Source organism: Aotus nancymaae, unplaced genomic scaffold (assembly GCF_030222135.1).
Source record: "Aotus nancymaae isolate 86718 unplaced genomic scaffold, 86718_ANA_hifiasm-v0.15.2.pri h1tg000006l, whole genome shotgun sequence".
Classification (NCBI taxonomy): Eukaryota; Metazoa; Chordata; class Mammalia; order Primates; family Aotidae; genus Aotus; species Aotus nancymaae.
In genome coordinates this window covers 24,612,345-24,636,805 of record NW_026988417.1, presented here as the reverse complement: position 1 = coordinate 24,636,805, position 24,461 = coordinate 24,612,345, and the positions used below count along the sequence as shown (strand labels likewise).

The 24,461-nt window shown below is 37.5% G+C and overlaps 1 protein-coding gene across 2 annotated transcripts in view; it reads right to left on the bottom strand.

Annotated features, from left to right (window-relative positions):
* Positions 1-24,461, bottom strand: part of ANAPC4 (anaphase promoting complex subunit 4) — a 41,365-nt gene that overhangs the window by 570 nt on the left and 16,334 nt on the right. The window contains exons 12-28 of one of the 2 annotated variants that reach the window (XM_012472435.3): positions 24,391-24,455; positions 24,049-24,091; positions 23,860-23,936; positions 21,971-22,071; positions 21,835-21,886; positions 16,266-16,321; positions 12,999-13,048; positions 11,740-11,796; positions 11,370-11,426; positions 8,542-8,635; positions 4,606-4,703; positions 3,957-4,018; positions 3,838-3,876; positions 3,641-3,742; positions 2,756-2,830; positions 1,644-1,817; positions 484-607 (exon numbers count right to left, since the gene is read on the bottom strand). In XM_012472435.3, coding sequence (XP_012327858.2) covers positions 484-607; positions 1,644-1,817; positions 2,756-2,830; positions 3,641-3,742; positions 3,838-3,876; positions 3,957-4,018; positions 4,606-4,703; positions 8,542-8,635; positions 11,370-11,426; positions 11,740-11,796; positions 12,999-13,048; positions 16,266-16,321; positions 21,835-21,886; positions 21,971-22,071; positions 23,860-23,936; positions 24,049-24,091; positions 24,391-24,455 — 1,326 coding nt within the window. The remainder of the gene's footprint in view (positions 1-483; positions 608-1,643; positions 1,818-2,755; positions 2,831-3,640; positions 3,743-3,837; positions 3,877-3,956; positions 4,019-4,605; positions 4,704-8,541; positions 8,636-11,369; positions 11,427-11,739; positions 11,797-12,998; positions 13,049-16,265; positions 16,322-21,834; positions 21,887-21,970; positions 22,072-23,859; positions 23,937-24,048; positions 24,092-24,390; positions 24,456-24,461) is intronic. The other variant, XM_012472439.2, reaches the window with a different exon arrangement.

Below are 24,461 nucleotides of genomic sequence, written 5' to 3'. Positions count from 1 at the left end.
TTCTCCCCATGCTATCCCTCCCCAATTCCCCACCCCCCCGCTGTCCCCCCCACTCCCCCACAACAGACCCCCATGTATAGTGCTCCCCTCCCTGTGTCCATCTGCCTTAATTAACATATCATATGTAAGGAATTAGAAATCAGAAGCCTGAATCAAAGAATGGTTTATGGGAGTTATATTTCCATCAATTTCAACAAAATCAATAAACTCAGCTTCCATTTTGTATAAAAAGATCTCCACATAACAACAGTAACAATTTCATGAGATTAAAATCTAGAATTATTAACTACTTAGTAAGCTTTATCAGAACAAGCGAACTAAATAGCTAAGGCCACCACAGGATCCTAATCAATACAAGCGATAAATCACAATAAAAATATTGGCACAGAAGGACCTTATATATCATGTATTTGATGAAGGTTCCAAAGAAGCCATGTTACTTCTTGCTATTTCTTAGTTGCTGAATGATCTGTAAACACTTACCACACAGGATACTTTTCGGAAACCGTTCCCAGCAACATACTGTGCTTTCATACTCTCCAGTAATCTCCAGTGCTTCTCGAAATGCATGGTACGGGTGGGAATAGCACTACATTGTTCATCTAGCCTAAAGAGGGGAAAAAACAACCCAGAAATGAAAAGTGGATCTCCTCCTCCCTGGTTTACCACGGGTGGCATTAGGATCAATTATGGTTTTGATTTCTACTCATACTCCTATTTCCAATATAATTTTAGCAACTGTTGTATTAAAAAAAAAAGCTGTGATATAATACTCCATAAAAAATTCCATATTCTATATTTTGGCTGGGCATAGTGGCTCATGTTTGTAATCTCAGCACTTTACGAGGCCAAGGTGGGAGGACTGCTTGAATACAGGAGTTCAAGGCCAGCCTGGGCAACGTAGTGAGACCCCATCCCTGTAAAAAAATAAAATTAGCTACTCAAGGTGGCACATGACTGTAGCCCCAGAGGCTGAGGCAGGCGGGTCACCTGAGCCCATGAGTTTGAGGGCACAGTGAGCTATGATCGCATCACTGCACTCCAACCTGGGTGAAAGAGAGGCCCTGTCTCAAAAAAAAAAAAAAAAAACCAGAAAGAAAGAAAGAAAAAGAAGGAAAAATACTGTAATTCCAAATAGGCAGACTATCATTTTAGCAAAGTTTCTGACTCCCTTTCAAAGAAAGTAAATGGATACATTTTTAAATTAGAGAAGAGATCTGCTTACTTAAGTCTCAGTCAATTAAAGCCACCTCTTGGAAGTGACAGTATATTTCCCACATGGGTACTGCAGTCTTAATTCTGGAGGGAAAATACTGAAGGCAAATCAAAAATAACTCCAACCAACTAGGGTTAATGCTCTCCTTGAAAATGTAACTAAAAGAAGTCCCATTCTCCACTCCATGTAATTCCCCACCTTGATTCCAGCAAATACTTCTTGATTTGCTAGTAAAGCAAAGGGATAAAAAAAGCTATTAAGGCCAGCATATTTTGAACAAAAAATGGGAGCATTTCTGCTCAGCTACTTCTATGGTTAACCCTAGTAACAAAATAACCATTATCTAGCATACCTAAAAGGTTGGAATTTATAATGTGCATTAAAAAACATTTAACTGTAATATCAGAAAGACAGTTTTACTAGTTACCTTGTAGAATAAGTCCCAGTGAACTGATATTCTGCAGAATCTTCACTGTTATATACTAAAGACAAAGGCAGCTGGACCAAGAGTCTATCTCTTCCTTCACGTCCGATAGTGTCTTTAAGAACTACCGTTACAGTTTCATCGTCATAAAACTGTGCATCTAAACAACTGTAGATGCTAGAATTAAAATAAGTTTTGTTATATCAAAGATGGTGATGACTACTGAGAAAATACTGTATGCATATTATACTGGCAGCAAGCAGAAAAAAATTTAAAAACTAAGTGACCTTCTGTACAATAACATTTAAAATATACCATTGGTTTGTATTAAACTCAATTACTTCTTGCACTGATTATTCACATATATAATTAGATCTTAAAAATGGGTAACATGACCCCCCAGAATCTGTGAAGTTGTTTCAGTTCTAGAAAACCCTTGACTATCAATGGTTAGGCCTTAAGCCTGTGGAAATTCTATGAATAACACCTTACATACACATTCAGCAAACAGTTGACTAGACTGAAAAAAATAAGATATTACATATGAAAAATAGGCACAGCAACTCCAAAAGTTTATCATAAAAAAAAAAATCTTCTTTTATGTGAGGGGAAAAAAGTGAGAAAAAGGTCAGCCTGTGATTAGTCAGTTCTTTCCCTTGCGAAGCCTTGGGGATGGCTTAGGTACTGTTACCCTTTTGAATCCTGAGAAAATCTCCAATCACTGAGAATGGCATCGCCTCATCATTTTTTGGTCCTAACAAGTATTTTGGCCCCATAAGCCATCTGCCCACTGGAAGCATATTACTTTCTTTGCCAACAGGGAGCTCAGAAGTAGTAATTATAGTAATTATAGGAAACCATATGACATAAACTCCTGCAGGGCAGTAAGGTTCTATTCAATCATAAGTCAAATCATTCTCTATGTATAAATACAAAGAATCCTGCCTTCTATGTTGGAAGTGACAAAGCCCTTTTGCCTATATTATCACCGTAACTGAGTATGATCACATTCCCAAACATATACACACATACATGCATGTACATTTCATCCAAACAGAAACATATACACATATCATATGTATCTAAATTTCATGCAAACAAGATGCAAGACTTACCTTCTTCTGACTTTTTCTGTTGTGGCATATGTAAAGCTCCCAAATTTAATAGCAATTAGTCCATTACTTACAGATCTTAAAGAAAGAAGGGAGAAAAAAAGAGACTTTATAGAACAACCTCGATAGTCGATAATCTAAATGCTTAAAAGAACATGATTGTCAGGCTCAGTACATTTACCTAATACCAAATCCCAGACCAAAAACACCACTGTCCTTCTCTAGAACACTGAGAACTGGCTTAAACGCCTAGACAGATAAACCAACTTGGTTTAAAATCATACAGTCACCAAAGTAAATAGATAACTTAGCCAGAGACAATTTGGAATAGAAATAACCAAATTCTTTTTGGTTACATCTTGGTCTCAACATTTTCTTCAAATTCAGATTTAAAACCATTTTTAAGATACCAATGGCATTCTAAATATGATTTATTTTTCAGAACTTTTACTTTGAATTTCAAAGTAAGTCTCTGTTAGGCAAGGCCTCTTTTTTAATGAAAAGTATACTTAACCCTAGGCAAAAATCACTTCTAGAAGGCAGCCACTTTTAGAAGTTTATGACTTCTAAAATGTTACTTTAACTTTTTGGAAGTTTTTAACTTCTAAAAACTGAGATATAATATCCTGAGTTTTCTGCTGTCATATTTTTCCTAACTCTAAAGAAAAGTCCTATACACAATGATTATATGCCAATACAAAATTAATCTAGAACAAGATTATATAACTTCCTAATTCCGTGTTACCATCTTAATTAGATGAAAGCTAACAATTAAATGACAAATCTAAAAGTAACGAAGTAGTTTAAACTCTGAAATGCTGGAAGGCTGTATCCTTCATTCTTAATAAAATCTTATCTCTTTGATTCAAACTTCAGATTAATACTTACTGGGAAATATCAGTATGTCTCCTTAAGATGCACATTTTATAAAGTGAATCTTCTAGAATAGTAAAAAGAAGATAATGTAGATTTGAAGTTTTATTATTCCACCTAAGGAAAAAAAATTGTCATAACATTTTTTAACTGTCGATGGCTAAAACAAAATTGTATTGTTCATGCAAGATAGGGAAGAAATATACACTTACAGAAAAGGAAATTTGAACAATCTACGTGCAGAGTCTTCACTAAAATAAAATGGAAAAAGAAATGAGAAAAATTTAAATGGGCTGCTGAATTACACCACCCAATAGGTAAACAGGATTACCTTCTGGTATCTCTATACAATGGAATACAGATTGCTTGATTCATCGATTTCCCAATTACATCCTATATAAAATAAGATTTAAAAAAATAATTAAAGCATTTATACACACACAGATACTCTACAGAAAGTGACTGACCATCACTCTTCGAATGTAGTAAAAAATCGCCTGTATCACCAAACCTTTATGAGAAACTTTAGTGACAGTTTTAACAGTGAGGAAAAAGAAAATTCTGAGCTGAAAAGGACCTTGGAGCTAAGCATAGGGCAGGTTTAAGACCACCTCCCTCTGGTCTCATAACAACCCTTCATTCACAGCCTTTAGTAGTAAACATGAGACACATCAGCTCTGTAACTAAGACAGTTTACAATGAATTTCTTCTGAGAACAAATAAAATACTCAAGATGCCAACACCTTTAGTAATCTTTATATATATACAAACATATACACACACACATACACGTGTGTGTGTAAGAAACTAACAAGTATATTAGGTTGAACCATATGAAACTGTACTTTTGTTAGTCAAAAACAGTTGAGTATCAACATTGTCATAGTTCATTCTAAAAATTAAGATCATTTACATAAGTGAGCCACATACTGTAGTCACTACTGCTCCTACACAAAGACATGCATTTCTTTCAAACTTACTGCTGGTTTTTGCAAACACTGATCAATAATGTTCTCCATCCGCCTTTTCACAAAATGCAATGATTTTCGAGGATAATAAGGAAACAGCAAAGGACTTTCTGGTTTCAAACAAAAACAGAAACAAAAATAAAAATAAAAGAAGCTATAGCAAACTTATAATTAGAAGAAAATAATCTACTGTTAGAGCCAGTCTGCATAGTTTATCTCAAGGTAGAATTTTCACTGACCACTTCGTTGTATTTTCACACAACCTCATTAAAACGACCATGGCCTTCTGCCTTTCATCAAACCCCACTGACAGCTCACTAAAAACAACCTCACTTAGTACAAGCTTAGACTCACCAGAATCTAACTGTATGTTTCTGCTGGCTATAAGAAAAAAGGAACGATTTGGGAACCATCAAATATATGAGGAAATAAAGTTCATTCTTCTCTTCTTCGCCACAGTGAAATGACAGTAACAGTCCAGTACTGTTTTGTAAGAGTCTCAAAAACAGGAGACTGGAAACTAGCTCTATATAAATAAGCTCTTTACTTTTTAAAAGGTTACCTTACCAGGAGAAAATAATATGTAATTCAGCACTTACTGACACCTGCTGTGCTAGGTCTTTAAAAATAGTCTATTTTTTTTATTGCTTATAACAGCCATATGAAGTAAACACCATATTCTCCAATTTACAGATGAAAAAAATGAAGCTTAGCAGGTTTAGGCAATTGCCCAGTGTGAAAATAACTAAGTATCTAGATTATCAATCAAGCCCAAATCTGACACATGCCCACCCTCTTCCACTGTGCTTTGTAGGCCTTCCCTTAGATAAGGCCATGCTGGATAAAATGAACTATAATCACATAAACATTTTAAGTTCACCAGGTGACAGATGCTATGGTATCACAGAAAGACACTGATCTTTGTTTCCATTTTCTAGAACAGAGCTTCAAGCCTTTGGAATTTCCTGAGTGATAAAGATGACAGGAACATCTTTTTTGTTTTTGTTGGGCGTTTTTTTTTTTTTTTTGATCGAGTCTCGTTCTGTTGCCCAGGCTTACGCAGTGGTGTGATCTCAGCTCATTGCAACCTCTGCCTCCCAGATTCAAGCAATTCTCCTGCCTCAGCCTCCCAAGTAGCTAGGACTACAGGTACACGCCACCATACCAGCTAATTTTTGTATTTTTAGGTGACAGGGTTTCACCATGTTGGCCGGGATGGTCTCAAACTCCTGACTTCAAGTGATCTGCCTGCCTCACCCTCCCAAAGTGCTAGGATTACCATCTTTTGTTTTAATGAGGCAACTCTTGGCTGGCACCTAGATAGCTTTAGGACAGGGGTTGGCTGCCAAAAAGACCACGCCTTGATTAGAAGTTTGGAACTTTCAGCTCCACCCACCAACCTCCAGGGAGGAAAGAGGGGCTTGGAGGTTGAGTTCAATCATCAATGGGCAAAGACTTCATCAATCATGTCTACATAATGAAACCTCCATCGATACACTGGAACAATGAGTTCAGAGAACTTCCTAGGTGGTGAACATGTCAAGGTGCTGGGGGAGCATGGAAGCTCTGCACCTTTCCCTCCATACCCTGCCTTATACATCACTTCTGTGTGGCTGTTCCTGAGTCATATTCTTTACAATACAGTGGTAAACATAAATTAAATGTTTCCCTGAGCTTTGTGAGCCGTTCTAGCTAAATTATCCAACCTGAAAGGGAGGAAGGTTCTGGGAACTCCTGACCGTATAGCCAAGTCAGACAACAAGCATGGCTACCCAAGAGATGTGGGTGACCTAGAGACCTGACACCTGATGCGAGGGCAGTCTTGCGGGACTGCGCCCTCATCCTGTGGAGTCTGCGCTAACTGCCTGTAATTAGTGTCAGAACTGAATTGTAGGATATCCTGTTGTTGTCAAAATTGGTTGGTGTCAGGAGGAAAAAAACCTCATTTTGTTGTCAGAAACACTAACTAGAAACCGCTCAGATGGTAGTCAATAGACTGCTTCTGTGCTAAGTGCCAGACATTAGTCTAGGTGCTTATCTAGATTAATTTATTTCATCTCCACACCAGTTTTTTGAGGGAGACATTATTATCATCTTTATTTTAAGATGAGAAACTATGGCACAGAGAGGTAGACAACTTGCTCTCAGCCACATTACTAGGAAATAGAGCAGATTCCAACCCAGACAAGCCAGCTTCCACTGCACCAACTTTTATCCAATACACAATAATGACCCAATACCTAAGAAAGTACACAGATCAAGTATTTAGCACTTGATTTTTGCAGTCTAAGAAAATAGTTTCGCTGATACTTCCTCACTAGGATTCATTACGGAACTCAGTAGTGAGTTCCATTAGGTCTGTAGCTAAGATCAGGCCTTTCTTATTCAGACACATAAGATGTGAGGTGGGGGAAGAGGGTAGGACCTATTTTTAGCCTGGTAAAGTTCCCTGAATCAATAATAGCCAAAATAGCAACAGGGTCCAAGTGCCACTACTCTTGGCGCACTGCCACTGGCCCTCCCCAGACATCCTGCCTTATTCCTTGTGCATTCCGATTAAATACAGTAAATGAGTAGCATCTCCTGTACCTTTATCCTCCCTCCATTCAACAGCTGACTTGCACCAATGCGGCTCCCTACTGACCTCAAGACTCTCTGGCAATACAAAATAGCTTCTGCTCTGAAAAAGAATTTAGACTATATGCAAAGTTCTGGGCATCAAAGAATTCTCTCCCTCATTCATTCATTCATAGAAGCAGCAACCAAATCGAAGTGGCAGAAATTACTATAGGTTGAGTTTCACTTACCTAAAATGCTTGGGTCTAGAAGTGTTTTGGATTTATTTTGGATTTTGGAACATCTGGATATATATAATGAGATATCTTGGGAATGGAATTCAAGTCTAAACATGAAATTCATTCATGTTTCATGTACATCTTATACAATATTTTTAATAATTTTGTGCTTGAAACAAAGTCTTGACTGCGACCTGTCATATGAGGTCAGGTATGGAGTTTTCCATTTGTGGTGTCATGTTCGTGCTCAAAAAGCTTAGATTTTGGAGCATTTCAGACTTCGGATTTTTGGATTAAGATGGTCACCTCATACTGCTGTCTAGTTAAAACCTCAGGCTTTCAAGTTAACAGAATCCTAGCTCCATCACTAACCAGCTTGTGTGATTTCAGGCCTCTCAAACTTTCTGTTTCCTCATTAGTCAATGGGGATGCCAAGTAGCTACCCATAGACTCTTGTGAGGATTAAAGCAGGTATTATGTGTATATAGCAGACTAAACACCCCATAAATATTAGTTACTACCTTAAAGATCAAAGAAATTGCTAAATGTGGTCAGATTATTCTTTCAGACAGCAAAGAAACCTGTGCTTTAAAAACATTTTCACTTTTAAAATGGTAAAATATGTTGGCATATTTAATGGGTGCTGTTATGTGCTGCAACCCTAATTATGCTGAACAGCTTTACAGTATTAACACTGACATCCTAGAAAATGAAAGGCATAACAAGTACACACACACACACACAACTACAACCTGAGGAGAATACAGTTGAGCATCACTGTGCTTTTAGAAGACAATAAATTGAAACTGGCAAAAAAAAAAGACTTTTCTCACTAGTTGGCTCTATAGTTTCCCCGCAAAATCCCATTTTTTTACAGGATGCAAAACACACACATATATAAGAATACTTAGGAATAAGCAATCTTACTATGGCATAGTGAACTTCAGAGTGTCTTCTATCTATCATGGTGATGTCATACACTATTGATTATTTTGCTGATCCTTTAATCAAATAAAAATGGACACAAAAAATAAGTCTAATAAACTTAGATAAGCGTTCAGCAAGTTTTCAGCCAAACTGTTAGCAGATCTATTCAAGACCTAGTCTTAAGTAAAAATAACCATGCCCAAAATCTGGTTGGTTCATAAAATACCTTTCAGGTAGCTGCTATTTTGAAGAAAGTCATACCACTGGTTTCCTTCTGTGTTAGGGGGTGACACAAGGTCATCATCTTCATCTTTCAAGTACTAGAAATACAGAATTAGAAATTTAAGTTTTTTTTTTTTTTTTTTTTTTTTTTTTTTTTTTGAGGCGGAGTTTCGCTCGTTACCCAGGCTGGAGTGCAATGGCGCGATCTCGGCTCACCGCAACCTCCGCCTCCTGGGTTCAGGCAATTCTCCTGCCTCAGCCTCCTGAGTAGCTGGGATTACAGGCACGCGCCACCATGCCCAGCTAATTTTTTGTATTAGTAGAGACGGGGTTTCACCATGTTGACCAGGACGGTCTCGATCTCTTGACCTCGTGATCCACCCGTCTCGGCCTCCCAAAGTGCTGGGATTACAGGCTTGAGCCACCGCGCCCGGCCAGAAATTTAAGTTTATTCATACCTGAAAGGGAAAATAGAAAAAGAAAGGAAGTAAAAAACAAAAAAAAATTAAGTTGAGTAAATCAAAGAACTCGGGTCTAAAAGCTGTTCATATTTAACACTTTTTTAATTCAGTAAGTTACTTTGTTTTATTGCCAAGTCCTCTGAAAGTGCATTACTATTATTCTAAGTGAGGTAGACAAAGTCTGCTACGCGTATGTGGTAAAATAAGCCCTCCGTCAGTGTCAGCTAGCTACTATCTTAAAAATCAAAGAAACTGCTGAACAATTTGCAGTTTGTTTAGACAAGCAACTAAACAGACTGCAAAGTATAGAGTTATATGTTGTAGATGTAGAGACCACAAATCAAACTTAAATTTTGTTTCTTTTTCATGAGCATATTTTAATTTTACATATGCAAATTAAAAATTAGTTTCACATGTATCAATTGTCAACATACTGTCCATTCACTCTATGGCAGCTGTTCTCTAAGTAAGGTCCACAGACTCCTGGGAATCCCCAAGATGCTTTTGGGGACCCACAAGGTCAATACTAGTTTTATAATAATGCAGATGTCACCTGCCCTTTTCACTGTGGTAACATTTGCACTGATGGTGGGGAAAACTGTGACTCAGCCAAGAGTCAAGGCAGAGGTCCCAAATCATACCAGCAGTCACTGTATTGTTTTTCTGTCATATACTGATAGTTTCATTTGAAGTCATTAAATTACTGACTTTATTAAGTTTCAACCCTTGAGTACAAAGCTTTACTATTCTGTGTGACAGAATTGAGAGTTATACATAGGTACTCTTGCTACACAAAATATGATCGTTATTTTGAGAAAAAGCACTTATGTTAAAAGCAAAAATAGGCTGGTCACAGTGGTTCATGCCTGTAATCCCCGCACTTTAAGAGGCCATGGCAGGTGTATCACTTGAGCCCAGGAGCTCAAGACCAGCCTGGGCAACATGGCGGGTCTCTACAAAATAGACAAAAATGAGCTAGGCCTGGTGGTGTGTGCTTGTAGCCCCAGCTACTCAGGAGGCTGAGGTGGCAGGATCACTTGAGTTTCAAGTGGTCCTTGAGTTTCAAGTGAGCAATGATCGCACCACTGCAGTCAGAAGACCGACCCTGTCGCAAAAAAAATTGTTTTTGGAAAACCTCATCTGCCCCTGTGTGCTTCACAACACAAAGACTTTTCTGAGTAAATTGGTGATGCTATTAATGAAATCTAGCTTATAGTTTGATGAAGGGTGGCAGCATTTAGAACAGCTGCATGACTCACAGAACCGATACTTCCAAAATGACCAAAGCATGATGTTACAAAATTATGCATGGGCAAAAGATCCAAAGTGGGAGGGAGATGAATGAATTTTAATGTAACAGTAAAAAACGTTCACTGATGCAATTTTAGATTCCACATTGAAACGAACCTCTAAGATATAATCACTTGTCCAGATTGGATATAATAAAGCAACATCACAATTATCTGAAAGAGCTAATACCTCTCCCTTTCCATATACACACCTGTGTGAGGACTGATATTATAGAAACAACATATGAAAACAGACTGAATGTAGAAGCAGATATGAGAATTCACCTGTTTTCTATTAAGCTGGACCTCAAAGAGGTTTGCAAGAATATGAAACATTACCACTCCTCACTAAATTATTTTTATTTTACAAAATATTATTTTTCACTAAAAATATTTATATTAACATGTAATAGTAAGTGGGTATATTCTATTTTCTTTTTTCCTTTTTTTTATGTGACTGAGTCTCACTCTGTTGCCCAGGCTGGAGTGCAGTGATGCAATCTTGGCTCACTGCAACCTCCACCTCCTGGGTTTAAGCAGTTCTTGTGCCTCAACCTCCTGAGTAGCTAGGATTATAGGTGTGAGCCACAATGCCTGGCTGGTATATTCTATTTTTGAGTGAATTAAGGAATAATTTTTTTATGTTTAATTTTTAATACCTAATCATGCCTATCAGCAATAGATGACAACTCATATAAACAAAAGCTCTTTTCCAGTCCTCAGTAATTCTTTTTTTTTTGAGATGAGTCTCATTCTGTCACCCAGGATGAAGTACAGTGGCTTGATCTCAGCTCACTGCAACCTCCACCTCCCAAGTTCAAGTGATTCTCCTGCCTCAGCCTCCTGAGTAGCTGGGATTACAGGTGCCCACCACCACACCTGGCTTATTTTTGTATTTTTAGTACTCAATTAAGAATGTAAAAGGGTTTTCAGATCAAAAAGTTTAAAAGCTGCTGCTTTTTGGTTATTTTACTAAAAGGGCAGAGCTCCTATATTACTTGGTATTATATTACTTTCCAGAAACTTTGGATAACAAAGATGAACAACTGCGAAGGTTTACAAAATGAGTTCAAAGCCCATACCTGACCAACTCTTTCAACGTTAAAGTATTTTCCTTTTCGATTATAAAGGTCTGGAGCCTGGAAAAAATAAGCAGAGTTTAATTCTTAATTCAGCTCACAAAGAAAAACATCCTAAATTTAAACCCAAAACTTTTCTTTTCACAGAGAGCTGTGAGAGGCAGTTATTCTTTTCTTTTATGGATTGTAAGACACACAAACAAAAGTCTAGTTTATCGACTATGTTTATAAACATAATTAGTTCAACAGTTTAAAAAAAGTAATTGCTACAGACTTCAATTAAATTGGGTTAAATTTAATTATGTCGTATCATTACCCAGGTTTATTGCAATTATTGTTTTTTAGACTGCATTACAGAAGACCAACTTCTTACCTCATTGAAATGTTCAGTAAGAAATTCAGCAACAAATGTGATATCTTTCTGAGTCATCTATCAACAAGAGGAGCAAAAAGAAAACAAATCAAGATAAAAGAAAACTGCTCAATAAAAGAAATGGTACATAATAATAAATGTGACATTTTTACGATCTACTAAAAGCCACAGAAAAACCAGCAAAGTTCTTTCGAATAAATGTAGATTGTGCAACTGTGAAAATATTAACTCCTGGGGTTCTGAGAATGTAATTAAACATGTGAACTTATCTTCCAATCAGCTAATCCAAGAGCTGCAAAACTCCTTATAGCCTAAGGTTGTTTATTTATTTCGGGTCTTGGGCTAAGACCACATGTGCTGAGGTCCCTCCTTTGGGAATAGGAACTGGACCCCAGATGAGACACATCACCCTTAGTCAAGGGCTGGAGGCAAACAGTGTTGTCTGCTTCAGTGTAGACCACTGATTCTTGCAATGACCTGCATTCATCCCAATTTAGTTCTTCAGCTCTCAGAAAATTATATTTTAAGATCCCTTCCAACAACTGACATATTTTATCTCCAAAATAAAGCTAACAGTGATGTCAGAACAACAACTATTGTGAAACTTTCCTGGTTTACAAGGCCAATCACCCATAGTGCAAAAGATCTACTTAGCAAGAATTGTGGAGAGCGGAGGATCCCTCTGTCATCTAGTTCACACGGGCTTATTTAAATGCTGCCCACTTTTTCAGGCTCAAAACTACCTATTCTCAACAGCTTCAGCAGGGGTGAGGAAGAGTGAGCTGCAGGAATCAAACGGAAATTCTGCCCTATTCTGTAAGACTTCCCTGGAAGGAGATTCCATCACCACTTGTCTCAGTCCTTACTGGAATCCTTTTTCTTTCTTTCCTCAGAAAGAAACTGTTGCTTATCAGACATCAACACAGGTACTAATATCTAAGCATCTAATTTCCAAGGAAAATAAGAAGCATTTAAAATTTAAGGAAGTCAAAGTAAGGAATACAAAGATACTTCTTACATGGATTATAAAACCTTAATCAAACATGAAAACTATAAATTCAGATAGTGAAGGTATTCTATGAGATGAAACAATACACAAAACATACAAATTTCTTTTTTAAAAAGTTGTGGCTTAAGGGATCTAATGTCTACATCCTGACATCCTGTTAACTAGTAACTGAGTAAGAGTACCAAAATGACCAGCACAGCTGAGTTCAACCAGGACAATGTCACCACTGCGAAAATGCACCAGTACATACTACCTTGTTCAGCTCGGGAAGCACGTGGTCTTCTGTCATTCTCAACATTGCTGGAAATATAAAGTAAAAAAATTATCTTTAAAGGCAAACTACAAACATAATTTAAATTATAAATACCCTTCAAAGACAAGGTGTTTTACTGAACGAAATCTTCAATTTTGTACAGCTTTTCACCAACAAAAATCATTTTTCTTCCAAAAACTAAAGGGTGCCAGAACTTAAATTTGATTCATACTTTCAGGTTCAAAATTGTTGGTCTAACCATTCTAAACTATTTTTTTTCTTTTTCTTCTTTGATTCAACCTGTTGTCACTCCAGACAAATCTAACTGCTGTCTGTGCTAAGACTACATGTGCATGGATCCCTCCTTCTAACCTGGTGATGTTTCTTTTTTTTTTTAATACCTCCAGATGCTTAAAGTTTTTTTTTTTTTTTTTTGAGATGGAGTCTCACACTATCACCCAGGCTGTAGTGCAGTGGCGCAATCTCAGCTCATTGCAATCTCTGCGTCCTGGGTTCAAGCAATTCTTCTGCCTCAGCCTCCCGAGTAGCTGGGATTACAGGCGTGCACTACCATGTCCAGCTAATTTTTTTGTATTTTTAGTAGATACAGGGTTTCACCATGTTGGCCAGGATGGTCTCGATCTCCTGACCTTGTGATCTGCCCACCTTGGCCTCCCAAAGTGCTAGGATTACAGGCATGAGCCACCATGCCTAGCTAATTTTTTCATATATTTAGTAGATATGGGGTTTCACCACGTTGGCCAGGATGGTCTCGATCTCCTGACCTCGTTATCTGCCCACCTTGGCCTCCCAAAGTGCTGGGATTACAGGCGTGAGCCACCACGCCCGGCCATACCTGGTGATGTTTCTGCTCTTAAAATCTGCAAGCTGTTCTTTCCTCCAAAGCCTTATGATACCAAAGAAACCTGTTTGTTTCCCTTGGTCTTTTCTGCTACGCACTTACAGTTATGCATATTTATATGCTTTTCTTTGATCTAGTATCTGTGGTTGACTCTCTTTGTCCTTTCATAGGGTTGTCCTCATCAGTACTATGTGATTTGTATTATGTTCCATCTAAGTCAAGACAAAGTATGTTGCATGTGCTCCCGCATGGTATTTAAACATGGTTCTTTTTTTTTTTTTTCTTTGAGACGGAGTTTCGCTCTTGTTACCCAGGCTGGAGTGCAATGGTACAATCTCGGCTCACCGCAACCTCCGCCTCCTGGGTTCAGGCAATTCTCCTGCCTTAGCCTACTGAATAGCTGGGATTACAGGCACGCGCCACCATGCCCAGCTAATTTTTTGTATTTTTAGTAGAGATGGGGTTTCACCATGTTGACCAGGACGGTCTCGATCTCTTGACCTCGTGATCCACCCGCCTCGGCCTCCCACAGTGCTGGGATTACAGGCGTGAGCCACAAACATGGTTCTTAATTGTATTTGGTCAGTAACAAGCAAGTCAGAAGTACTTTTGCAAATACAGAACTGTTTTAAACTAATTTAAACTTCTAAGCTATCTGAAAGGAGGGCTAAAATCTAGTTCCACTCATTCTTATCCATCCAAAAAAAAAAAAAAACTACTTATTGAGCATACTCTAGGTGCTAGCAATATATCAGTATAAAAGATATCCCTGCCTTCATGGAGAACACATTTTACAAAAAAGAAAACCAAGGTTATACAGCTACTGGAAACAGAGCCAGGATCACAAGTTAGATCTCTACTTCTCCCATCCAGGGTGCTTTCTTCAATGTCCTGCTCTAATGAGAAGGACCGAGCAGCAATTCATTTCTCTTCTAATCCTGATTCTTACTACAGTTAGAATGTGCAGTAAGAATAGACACTGCCTAAATTACCTCCAATAATTTTAAGCAAAACCAAACTACCTCTGCAAAGACAAAAAATACTTCTAAGGTCTCATACAATTTTAATATTGTAATTTATTCTAATTAACAACATGGATCTTAAACAGGCCAGCCTGATAAGCACTCTGGTTCCTCATTCTGGCTAGTATTGGTACAGTTTCCAGAAACATAAAAAAATTTCAAGTATGATCATATGCAGATCACGTTCAGTTTTTTTTTTTTTAAAGGCAATTATGTTAGGTTGGAAAATATAAAGTCTGTTTTTACAATATTAGAACTGAAGATATGGACATTTGTTTAAAGGATATCAGCACATTACAGGTAATTTACATTCTATTTTACTCTAGAATTTCAACAAATGTGGGATAAATTACATTTACACTAAATTTTGCATATGTTGGAAGGAAATTTATGCTGGATTATTTTAAGGGTATTTAGAGTTCACAAAAATAGCAATATAAATGGACCTAAATAAAATATGCATATACTACAGAGTGAATACAAAACATTTAATATCAAGTCGATAAATACTTATTAACTACCTGCCCAAATGCAAAGACATTGTGAAGACACAAAGACAGGCCATAAGTGGTCTGCATTCTATTTAGCTGGGCATCAATACACAATAGAAGTGGTAATGGAAATGTTCTACTTCTATGTGGTCACTAACCATTTGTGGCTACTGAGAACCTCAAATGTGAACAGTAGGACTAAGGAACCAAATATATAGTTTTATACGATTTCAATCTACTTCAACAGCCACATGTGGCTAGTGGCAACTATAGTGGACAGCAGAGATCTAAAGACAGAAGACCAAATAATCAAACAGAAGATAAGCTCCCCAAGGACAAAGGCTCTTTATTTTTTCTTTTTAACTTTTAAAATCTAGCACCTAACAGTGCCTAATACTTAAAAAAAATGTTTAAAAATGTTATTTTAACCTAAGGAGACATTATAAAGTAAAAAAGTGTGAACTATCAGTGAGTGACAGGGATAACAGGGGCTACAAGTCAGCTTTAATTGTTCTGTGAGGAATGTTTCCAGCACAAGGAGAAATGTTTAAGGTGATACATATCCCAATTATACTCATTTGACCTTTACAAATTATATGAATGTATTACAAATTATCACAAGTACATCGAAAATATGTATATTTATTATATACTAATAAAAAATAAGTTGTGGGGAGGTGGGTCTGGGTGGGAGTATGAATAAAATAAGACTGGCCATGTGTTGATAACTGCTGAAGTTAGGTGATTGGTACAACAGGGATCATTATACGATTCTCTCTACTTTGATAAGTATTTGAAATTGTACTAGATGTACTGAAACAGTCTAAGATAATACTCCTACAGTTTTTTTAAAGTGTTAAAATAAAAATGCTTTACTCAATTAACTTACCCACATACAGCCACCGAAAAAATGCTTTGAAGTTTTTCATACTACTATCTATAACTCTAAAAAGATAAAAACAAAAAAAATCAGAAATAAGATTATGTGGGGGGTTCAAATATCACTGCTCAACTGCCATGAAATATCATAATCCTTACTATTCTATTTTATCCTATCTGGGTGACATTTAAGTCTTTAGAACAGCAGATATTACAAATCAAACACATACCTAAAAATAAAATTTCAAAAAAGCAAATACTGAATATTTTCAAAAATAAAGCAAATAACTTAGAGTCTAACTGGTTACAACAGCCTTGCCACAAACTGTGTAACAGTCTCTTTTATTATTCAGTAAAGCATGAAATCCTTTTCTAACTTGGCAAATAAAAGAAATCAGAAAAAAACAGTTTTCAGCATTATTCTCATTTTAAAAGAAAATACTCATTGGTTGGTAAGAAGAAAAAACATCAACTACAAGAGAAAATCATTATTACAGATTAGTGCTATGTCATTACCTCTGATATCAATGGACGTTATTTTTGGAAGCTGAGTTTTTATTCAAACAATTGAGATCTCAAAAGTTGAATCTCCCTTGGCTTTGCACAAATATACCCCCAAAATTAAGTGTTATAAATGGAGGTCATCTTCATTTTGATAAAACTGTTTCTGAATAGAGATGGGTTATCACTTTTTAAACAATCTCTTTAAGCTCACATGTATAAGAAAATTACTCTAGGAAAATACCTGTGCTTTTCATTCCTAAATCTCAAAGGCCTTTCCAAGCATTAAGTTTCATAATACCATTGGAGAGAGAGGTCAGTAATGTTAACCTTTCAGTACAAAGTAAAACACTTGTAATAAAAGACTGAAACATCTCTTGTGTTACTAAGCAACATAATCAAAACCCTCTTGCAGCAATGATCAAAAAAAAGAAAGAAAGAAAGAAAGAAAACGAGTTCCTTTGTGCAGTCACTATCTTCAACCCAACCCCAGGCCACCAGACCAACATCAAAATGCTCAATGGCTCAGTTTCTCCATCTGTAACCTGTAATAATTCTACTAACCTGAAAGGAACAATAGTTAAACTACCTTTCGTTTATACTGAGAAGTGATCACAGAAAGCATAATATTTTATATTTGCTCCCTACAAATATGATGAACCAAAAAATACTTCAAAATGCAGGAAAAGCAATGCCATTTCTCCTTGTGTTTTTGTCTTCTAAGCGCACACATCTACAGCCTCTACCTTCTAAAATACCATTAAAATGGCCATTGATGGAGAGGGCTACATGTGTTAGAAACTGACAAAAACAAAGAGAACAATAGAAATCAAATTTCAGAAATATCAAAAGTGACAGAGGATTGATGCAGCTCAACAGCAAAAGTGAATGATGCACCTTAAGAAAGGACGCCCGTGCCAGGCAGTGCATGGAGACGGCAGCTTGGAAGGAGCCTCTGTGCTCTGAGCTGTCTTTCGGCCCTTACATGTCCTCACTTCCTTCCTAAAGTAGTTCAGATTTGAGGGCCATCATTTTAATCTGATCCTTGCTTCAATTCCCTTGCTCCTCCTGCTTCATGTACTCATGACACCTGGCAAATCTAACAGCTCCCTGCTCTGTGCCCCGCTCCTAGAGCAGGCCTGCAGCCATGCCAGCGGGCCTCACTTTCCCACTCCCAGAGCCCTCCTGTTCCATTAGCCCACTAGACCTCATGCTGGACTAGGCAGCTGCTTCACAGGTCTCCTTGTATGCCACAGGTGAAGGGGAGGAAGGCAGCAAATCACACTGCCACGTATGCACCTATGCAACAATCTTGCATGTTCTTCACATGTACCCCAAAACCTAAAATGCAATTAAAAAAAAAAAAAACCTCCAGCACTGCCTCCCCATCCTTACTCTCAGATGATTACAGATGTCCTGTTAAGATAATAAAAGCACCTTGAAGGGAACGTCCCCCAAATCCGACCTGCTCACACACTGGCCTCTGCAACCCTCCTCCCTCAGCCTTCCCTCCTATAACTGGATGAGCTCCAGCCTCTGCTTTTCTAACCCTTTCCCTTCTGCATTAGATCCCATCTCTCTCATATACTCTTGTTTTAGAGTCTCTCCTCTCTCATCTCAATTTTTTCCCTTCTAGAAGATCATTCCATCCATATATAAACATGCTCCTGTTCTTTCCAAGATAAAAAGAAGAAAAAAACCCAACAATTCTGTTTCCATCTACTGGCTATTCCCTTTACAGCAAAACTCCTCGAGAGGCTGTCCTTGCTGTCTTCTCTGCATCTGCTCTTATTCTGTATTGTACCAGCTCCCATTACTCCCCAAGGTGGCTCTTATCAAGGTCACTATCCTAATAATATTCTAAGACTCTATTCTATTCTTGGTATTTCCCTTGCTTGACTTAGCATCTGACAACCAATCCCTCATTCCTTCTTGCAGTGCCTTCTTCGCTCCGCCTGCAGGACGCCCACTCCTCTGGTTGTTCTGTCTCTCCCATTTCCTCTCCTAGTTCTTCATCGTCCCCATTCTTAAATCAGGTCGCTCCTTGTTCTCTAAGCACACTCATTACCTCATCCAGTCCCATGGCTTTAAATAACACCAATGTGCTGAGGGCTCCCAAATGCACATTTCCAGCCTGGACCCCTCCCTTCAACACTAGTCTCACATAACTAACTCTGTGCCGGACAGCTCCACCTGCGGATCTAATGGGCATTTCAAATTCAATTATGTCTAGCAAACTGACAGGGTGACCAAAATTATCATCACTGAGAGGGGTGGACAATGGACATTGTGTGTGCCGCTGGATGTGACACCTTGAGAAGGACACACCAATTACGTGGTATTTCTGACCAGGGATCCATAACCTAAATATAATCATCAAAAAAAAACCAGACAAATCTAAAATGAGAAACACAAATAAAGATATACAGACACACATATACATACATATGTATGATCTGCTTTTTAAAAAAATGTCAATTTTCATAAAAGACCAAGAAAGTTTGAGAAACTGCTCAAGATTAAAGAGACATAGCAACTAAAATCAATATGTGATCCTGAACTGCATCTTATCATACTGGACATAATTGGGATAATTGCTAAAGGGGAATTGAACTGAGGGTTCATGTACTGTATTAGTGTTCAAATTCCTAAATTTGGTAGTTGTACTATGGTTATGTAAGAAAATAATTTCAGTCTTAGAAAAGATGCACTAAAGTATTCCAGGGCAAAGTCACCTGATATAAACAACATACTCTCACGTTTCAGAAAAGATAAATTATATGATAACTATAGCATAATATTTTTAAATGATGAATCAGGTAAAGGCGTATTACCAGAGTTGTCTTTATTATTCTTATAATTTTTATGTAAAATTATTTCTAAATAAGAAGTCTAAAGAAAAATCTAGCACGTCCAAACCAAACTCTTGATCTTACTCCACAGTCCCCCTCCCTAAACCTGCCTTCATGTTAGTTCCCCCTTTTAGCCAATGTCAATTCTACTATTTCAAGTGCTAAGACCCTAAATTCATAATTATCCTATGACTCCCTTATTATCACCATCTGTCATAAGCATTGAGAAAATGCTGCTAATTATACTCTCAAAACATATCCTGATCCTGACCACTTCAGATTCTGACTATCATTTCTCTCTTGGCTTCTCCTTGCCTATCTATAAGCTATTCTCAACTCAAGCAAGAGGGATCTTTCTGAAACCTAAATCTCCACTACTCCTAACTCCCCAAGGGTTTCTCATTAGATCCAGAGTAAAAGCCAAAGTCCTAACAACTGCCCACAGGCTCTATGCAACCTGGCCATCCTCTATCACCTGTCATTCACCCCTATATTACTCTCATTCAATCCACTTCAGTTACAGAGCCCTTGTCCCTGCAACATGCCAGGCATGCTCCAAACTCAGGGCCTTCCCACTTGCTGCCCCTTCTGCCCCCAAACATCAACAGGGCTTGCTCCCTCCCATCTCCTTCCAACTTCACCTTCTCAGTGAGGCCTCCCTGACCACCTAAAATTGAATCCCCTACCTTATCATGCCCTAAGTCCTCGTTTCCTGCTTGGTTTTTCTCAACATTACTTATCACTGTCTGACCTGCTAAATGTTTTAATTACCCATTTGTTTATTGTCTGTCTTACCACATTAGAACATAAGACCCATAAAGTCAGAGATCTGTTTCAGTTTAGTTTACTGATACATACTCGGTGTCTAGAACTCGTTTAAGACATAGTTAAGTGCTCAACAAATGTCTACTGATGAATGATGCATTTGACGATAGTCAAACTCTCAGAAAGTCAAAAAGACAAAGATATGAAAAATATAAGAGAAATAGAAGAGACACAGAAATCAGTCCACCATGAATTCTAATATCTGACCAAACATATTTCTAGAACAAAAATCTAGTTTAAAACAAAGAGAAACCAAGGCATAAAGGTCTGTAGTCCCAGCTACTTGGGAGGCTGAGGCAGGAGGATCACCTGAGCCCAGGAGCTCAAGTTCAGCCTGGGCAACATAGAGAGACCCTGTCATAAAAAATAAATAAATAATAATAAAATAAATAAAAGAGGGAGGAGGAAACTATTAAAAGAATGTAATACAAGAGAATTCAGGTTAAAATGGCTTTCTTATTATAACACAATGAATTAAAAGACCCACATCTAAAAACACTGTTATGAAATTTCAACATATCAAGAATAAAGAGTAATGCTTTTACAGCTTTTTCAAAAAAGGAAAAAAAAAAACTATAAAGGACTAAGAATCAGAAGCACCAGACCTTCCATCGGCAACAAAAAGCCCAAAATACTATGCTTTTGTAGTTCTATGTAAAAAACAATAACCCTTATGGAATCCTAAACCCAGCCAAAACTGTCAATTAAGTGTAAGGACAGGAGAAAAAACACAAAAGGAGATAAAGTTTACCTTCTATATCTGCTTTTTGAGAAAGTTACTGGAGGATATTTTCCAGCAAAATGATTAAATAAATCAAGAAACAGAGGCAATCCTGGCAGTTCTGGGTCTAACCCAGTAAAGCAATGAAGAAAATGCCTGTGTGGAGAACTGGAGCACAGCTGCAGGCTTACACAGAGGGGTGAGAGGTTAAAAAAGGCCTGGAACAGGGAATTCTAGGGATACTATGCTACCCTTCAGAAGGGAAAGGACGGAAGGATGCAGAAAAGACAGACAATGCAAGAAAACAAGCAAGCCAAACAGTCTAGGAAAAACAAAACAAACAGATAATTTATAAAAATTGACAAAAGAAACGTGGCATAGTCAAACAATTTAGAAATATGGAGGTAACCCATAGAAGAACTAAAAATCGAAGTAGTTAAAGAGTTAAAATGATTCCCTCTGGAGAGAAGACCTAGGGTGAGGATGACTAGGACAGGAAAATACAGCTTTACTTTATAAACTCTCTGTGCTATTGGCTTGTCAGAATCATATAAAGGCATAATTGGGATAAAAATTTAAAAACTGACTTTAAGAGCATTGTAACAGTTTTTACTAGGTTCTTATTTAGGTCAAAAGTGACGTACTCTTTCGCAATAATTCCAAGTACTCGCGATACTTACTGAAGAAGTTCATTTGCCTTGAGTATAAAAGAACCCACAGCAGTTATGGCATCTAAAGGGAAAAAAATAAATAAATGTCATTTGTCAAATAAGCAAAATGTGTTTAATGTATTCCACTGAGAAATTAAATCACTACCTTCGATTCCTGCAGCATCTAGTCCAAGAGGTTCATACTTTTGCTTCCATGAAGCCATTCCTTTCAATTCACTCAAATGGTATAACAAAGACTCCGAGCCACTATCCAAACAGAGCAGAAATAAATTAGTATCATGATGATCATCAAGCAACTACCTTGACTGAATATTTCTAAATTTTCAGGAATAAAAACTGAAAGTAATTTTCATTTTCTTTCCAGGAGAAATAATTATTTCTCAAAACTGTTCCTAAAAACTGCAGCAGAACCATGTGGTCAAGGTGATTCCAGACATAAACAAATCTGAAAAGATCAAATTTTGTAAGATGATCAAATTGTGTTCCATAGTTAGTCCTGACACTTTTAAGATAGTTGTATGGCCATCTTGTTCACCCAACTACTATCGAGTCAACATTCAATAAATATTTCTTAAGTTCCCACTTTAGGTCAGGTACTGTGCTAGATAACTGGGGACATAACAGTGAACATAATCAAAGGGTCTCATGGCATTGACAGTGTCACAGGGAAGACAATGACCACAGTCATACAGTGTACCATTTCAACTACCATAAATTCCTTGAAGGAAATACACGGGGTACAGGTATAACAGAAGAACCTAAGCTAATCTGGGATTCAGAAAGGCTTTTCTGGAGGAGGGAATGTGAACTGAGAGCTGAAGCATGCACGTGAAGAACAAGGTGGGAGCCTTCCAGATAACAAGAGGAATATACAAAAGCCCTAGGTGGGAGACAAAATGTCAAGCTGGAGAAACTAAAAGACCACCAGTGTGGGCGAGGCAGAGAGGCAGGTATGCTAAAGGCCACACAAAGGTCTCCATTCTAAGGGAAGGCATTTGACGTTTTTAAGCAAGACAGTAATATGTTTAGCTCCACTGGGGAAAATACATTCAAGGGACAGTGTGTACTGAAAGAGCCCAGTTTGTCCAGAGGGTGTTACAGTGGTCCAAGGGAGGGTGATGTAGTTAGGGTCAGGGATTCTGCAGAAAGGAATTTATCAAAATTTAAACTAAACACCACCAGGCACGGTGGCTCATGCCTGTAATCCCAGCCAGTACTTGGGGAGGCCAAGGCAGGGGATCACTTGAGGTCAAGAGCTTGAGACCAGTCTGGCCAACATGATGAAACCCCGTCTCTACTAAAAATACAAAAATTAGCTGTGATCCCAGCTACTTGAGAGGCTGAGGCAGGAGAATTGCTTGAACCTGTGAGGGGGAGGTTGCAATGAGCTGAGATCACACCACTGTACTCCAGCCTAGGCAAGACTCCATCTCAAAAAAACAAAAAACCAAACAAAATAAACCAAATGCTCAGCATCCACTTTTAATTTGCTTCAATGGACTAGCTATGGATAGAAAAAGCATGAGACTTGAAAATCTAGGATGAAGTTTTGGTTCCGACACTTAGTAACTTTGGGCCAGCCACATAACCGATTCTGAACTTTTGTTTCCTCTTGTGTCACTGTAAAGCTACCCAGCATTAACCTTTTAAGTTAAAGACTGAAATGACCAATACCTTGCTAAGATACTAAATAAATATACAATATTCTTGGTAAACTGTAAAATGTTAATCTCACTGCTCAAAAAAGGGATACATGCCTTATTTCAAAATATACTTCATGCTTAGGTGATTAAGAAAAAACCCCAGATAAAGTCTAGCCTGGTGAAAAGATGTTGGAGAATTACTTCATAAAGCAGAATTATTATTGACTCTTTCAGTCTTGAGTACACGAAGATTCTTCTCAAATGCCATGCAACAATTTTAGCTAGAAAAGGTTTAAAAAGAGAATGCCAGATGAAGAGAAGGCGGCAGAAAGGCGGCCAATGCCAGGTACGTGTGGATACAATACCAAAAGATTCTACGTCATCTTCGTACCTCTGTAAGTGACTTATGACCAATTTTTGTATACTGGAATACGATGACTCTATAGACTGGCCAAGCTTTTTTAAGCCCTAAGTGAAAGAAGAAAATATATTTAGCATACAATTAGGATATTATATGCCACTCAAAAAAAATTAAGAATGTGTTCATAGCCATTTTAACACAGAGATACATTAACTGCACCTTAACTGTTAACTGATTCATCAGGAGAGTCTGAAGTTCAGCACTACAATGAAAAACAAAGTATTTTTAGTCACTTCTCTATTGGAAATCTGAATGCATCACTTAAAACTTTTAAATTTCAAAGCACAAACAAGACTTTGAAACAAAATAAAGAAACAGCTCAACAAAAATTAAATTGTATGCATGTAACATCACATATACCCCATAAATATGCAAAACATGTATCAATTAAAAATACTATGTATCAATAAAAAATTCATATGACTATAAACTACTTTTCAAATAAATAATTACTGTTTAAAAAAGAAGCAAAAGCAGGAGCACCTAATCTGAGTTTATTACCTTGCTTTCCCCCATAATAGCAAGTGCATGAACTCATCTTGCACTGATGTGGTTGTGTTCTTTTCCTAAAA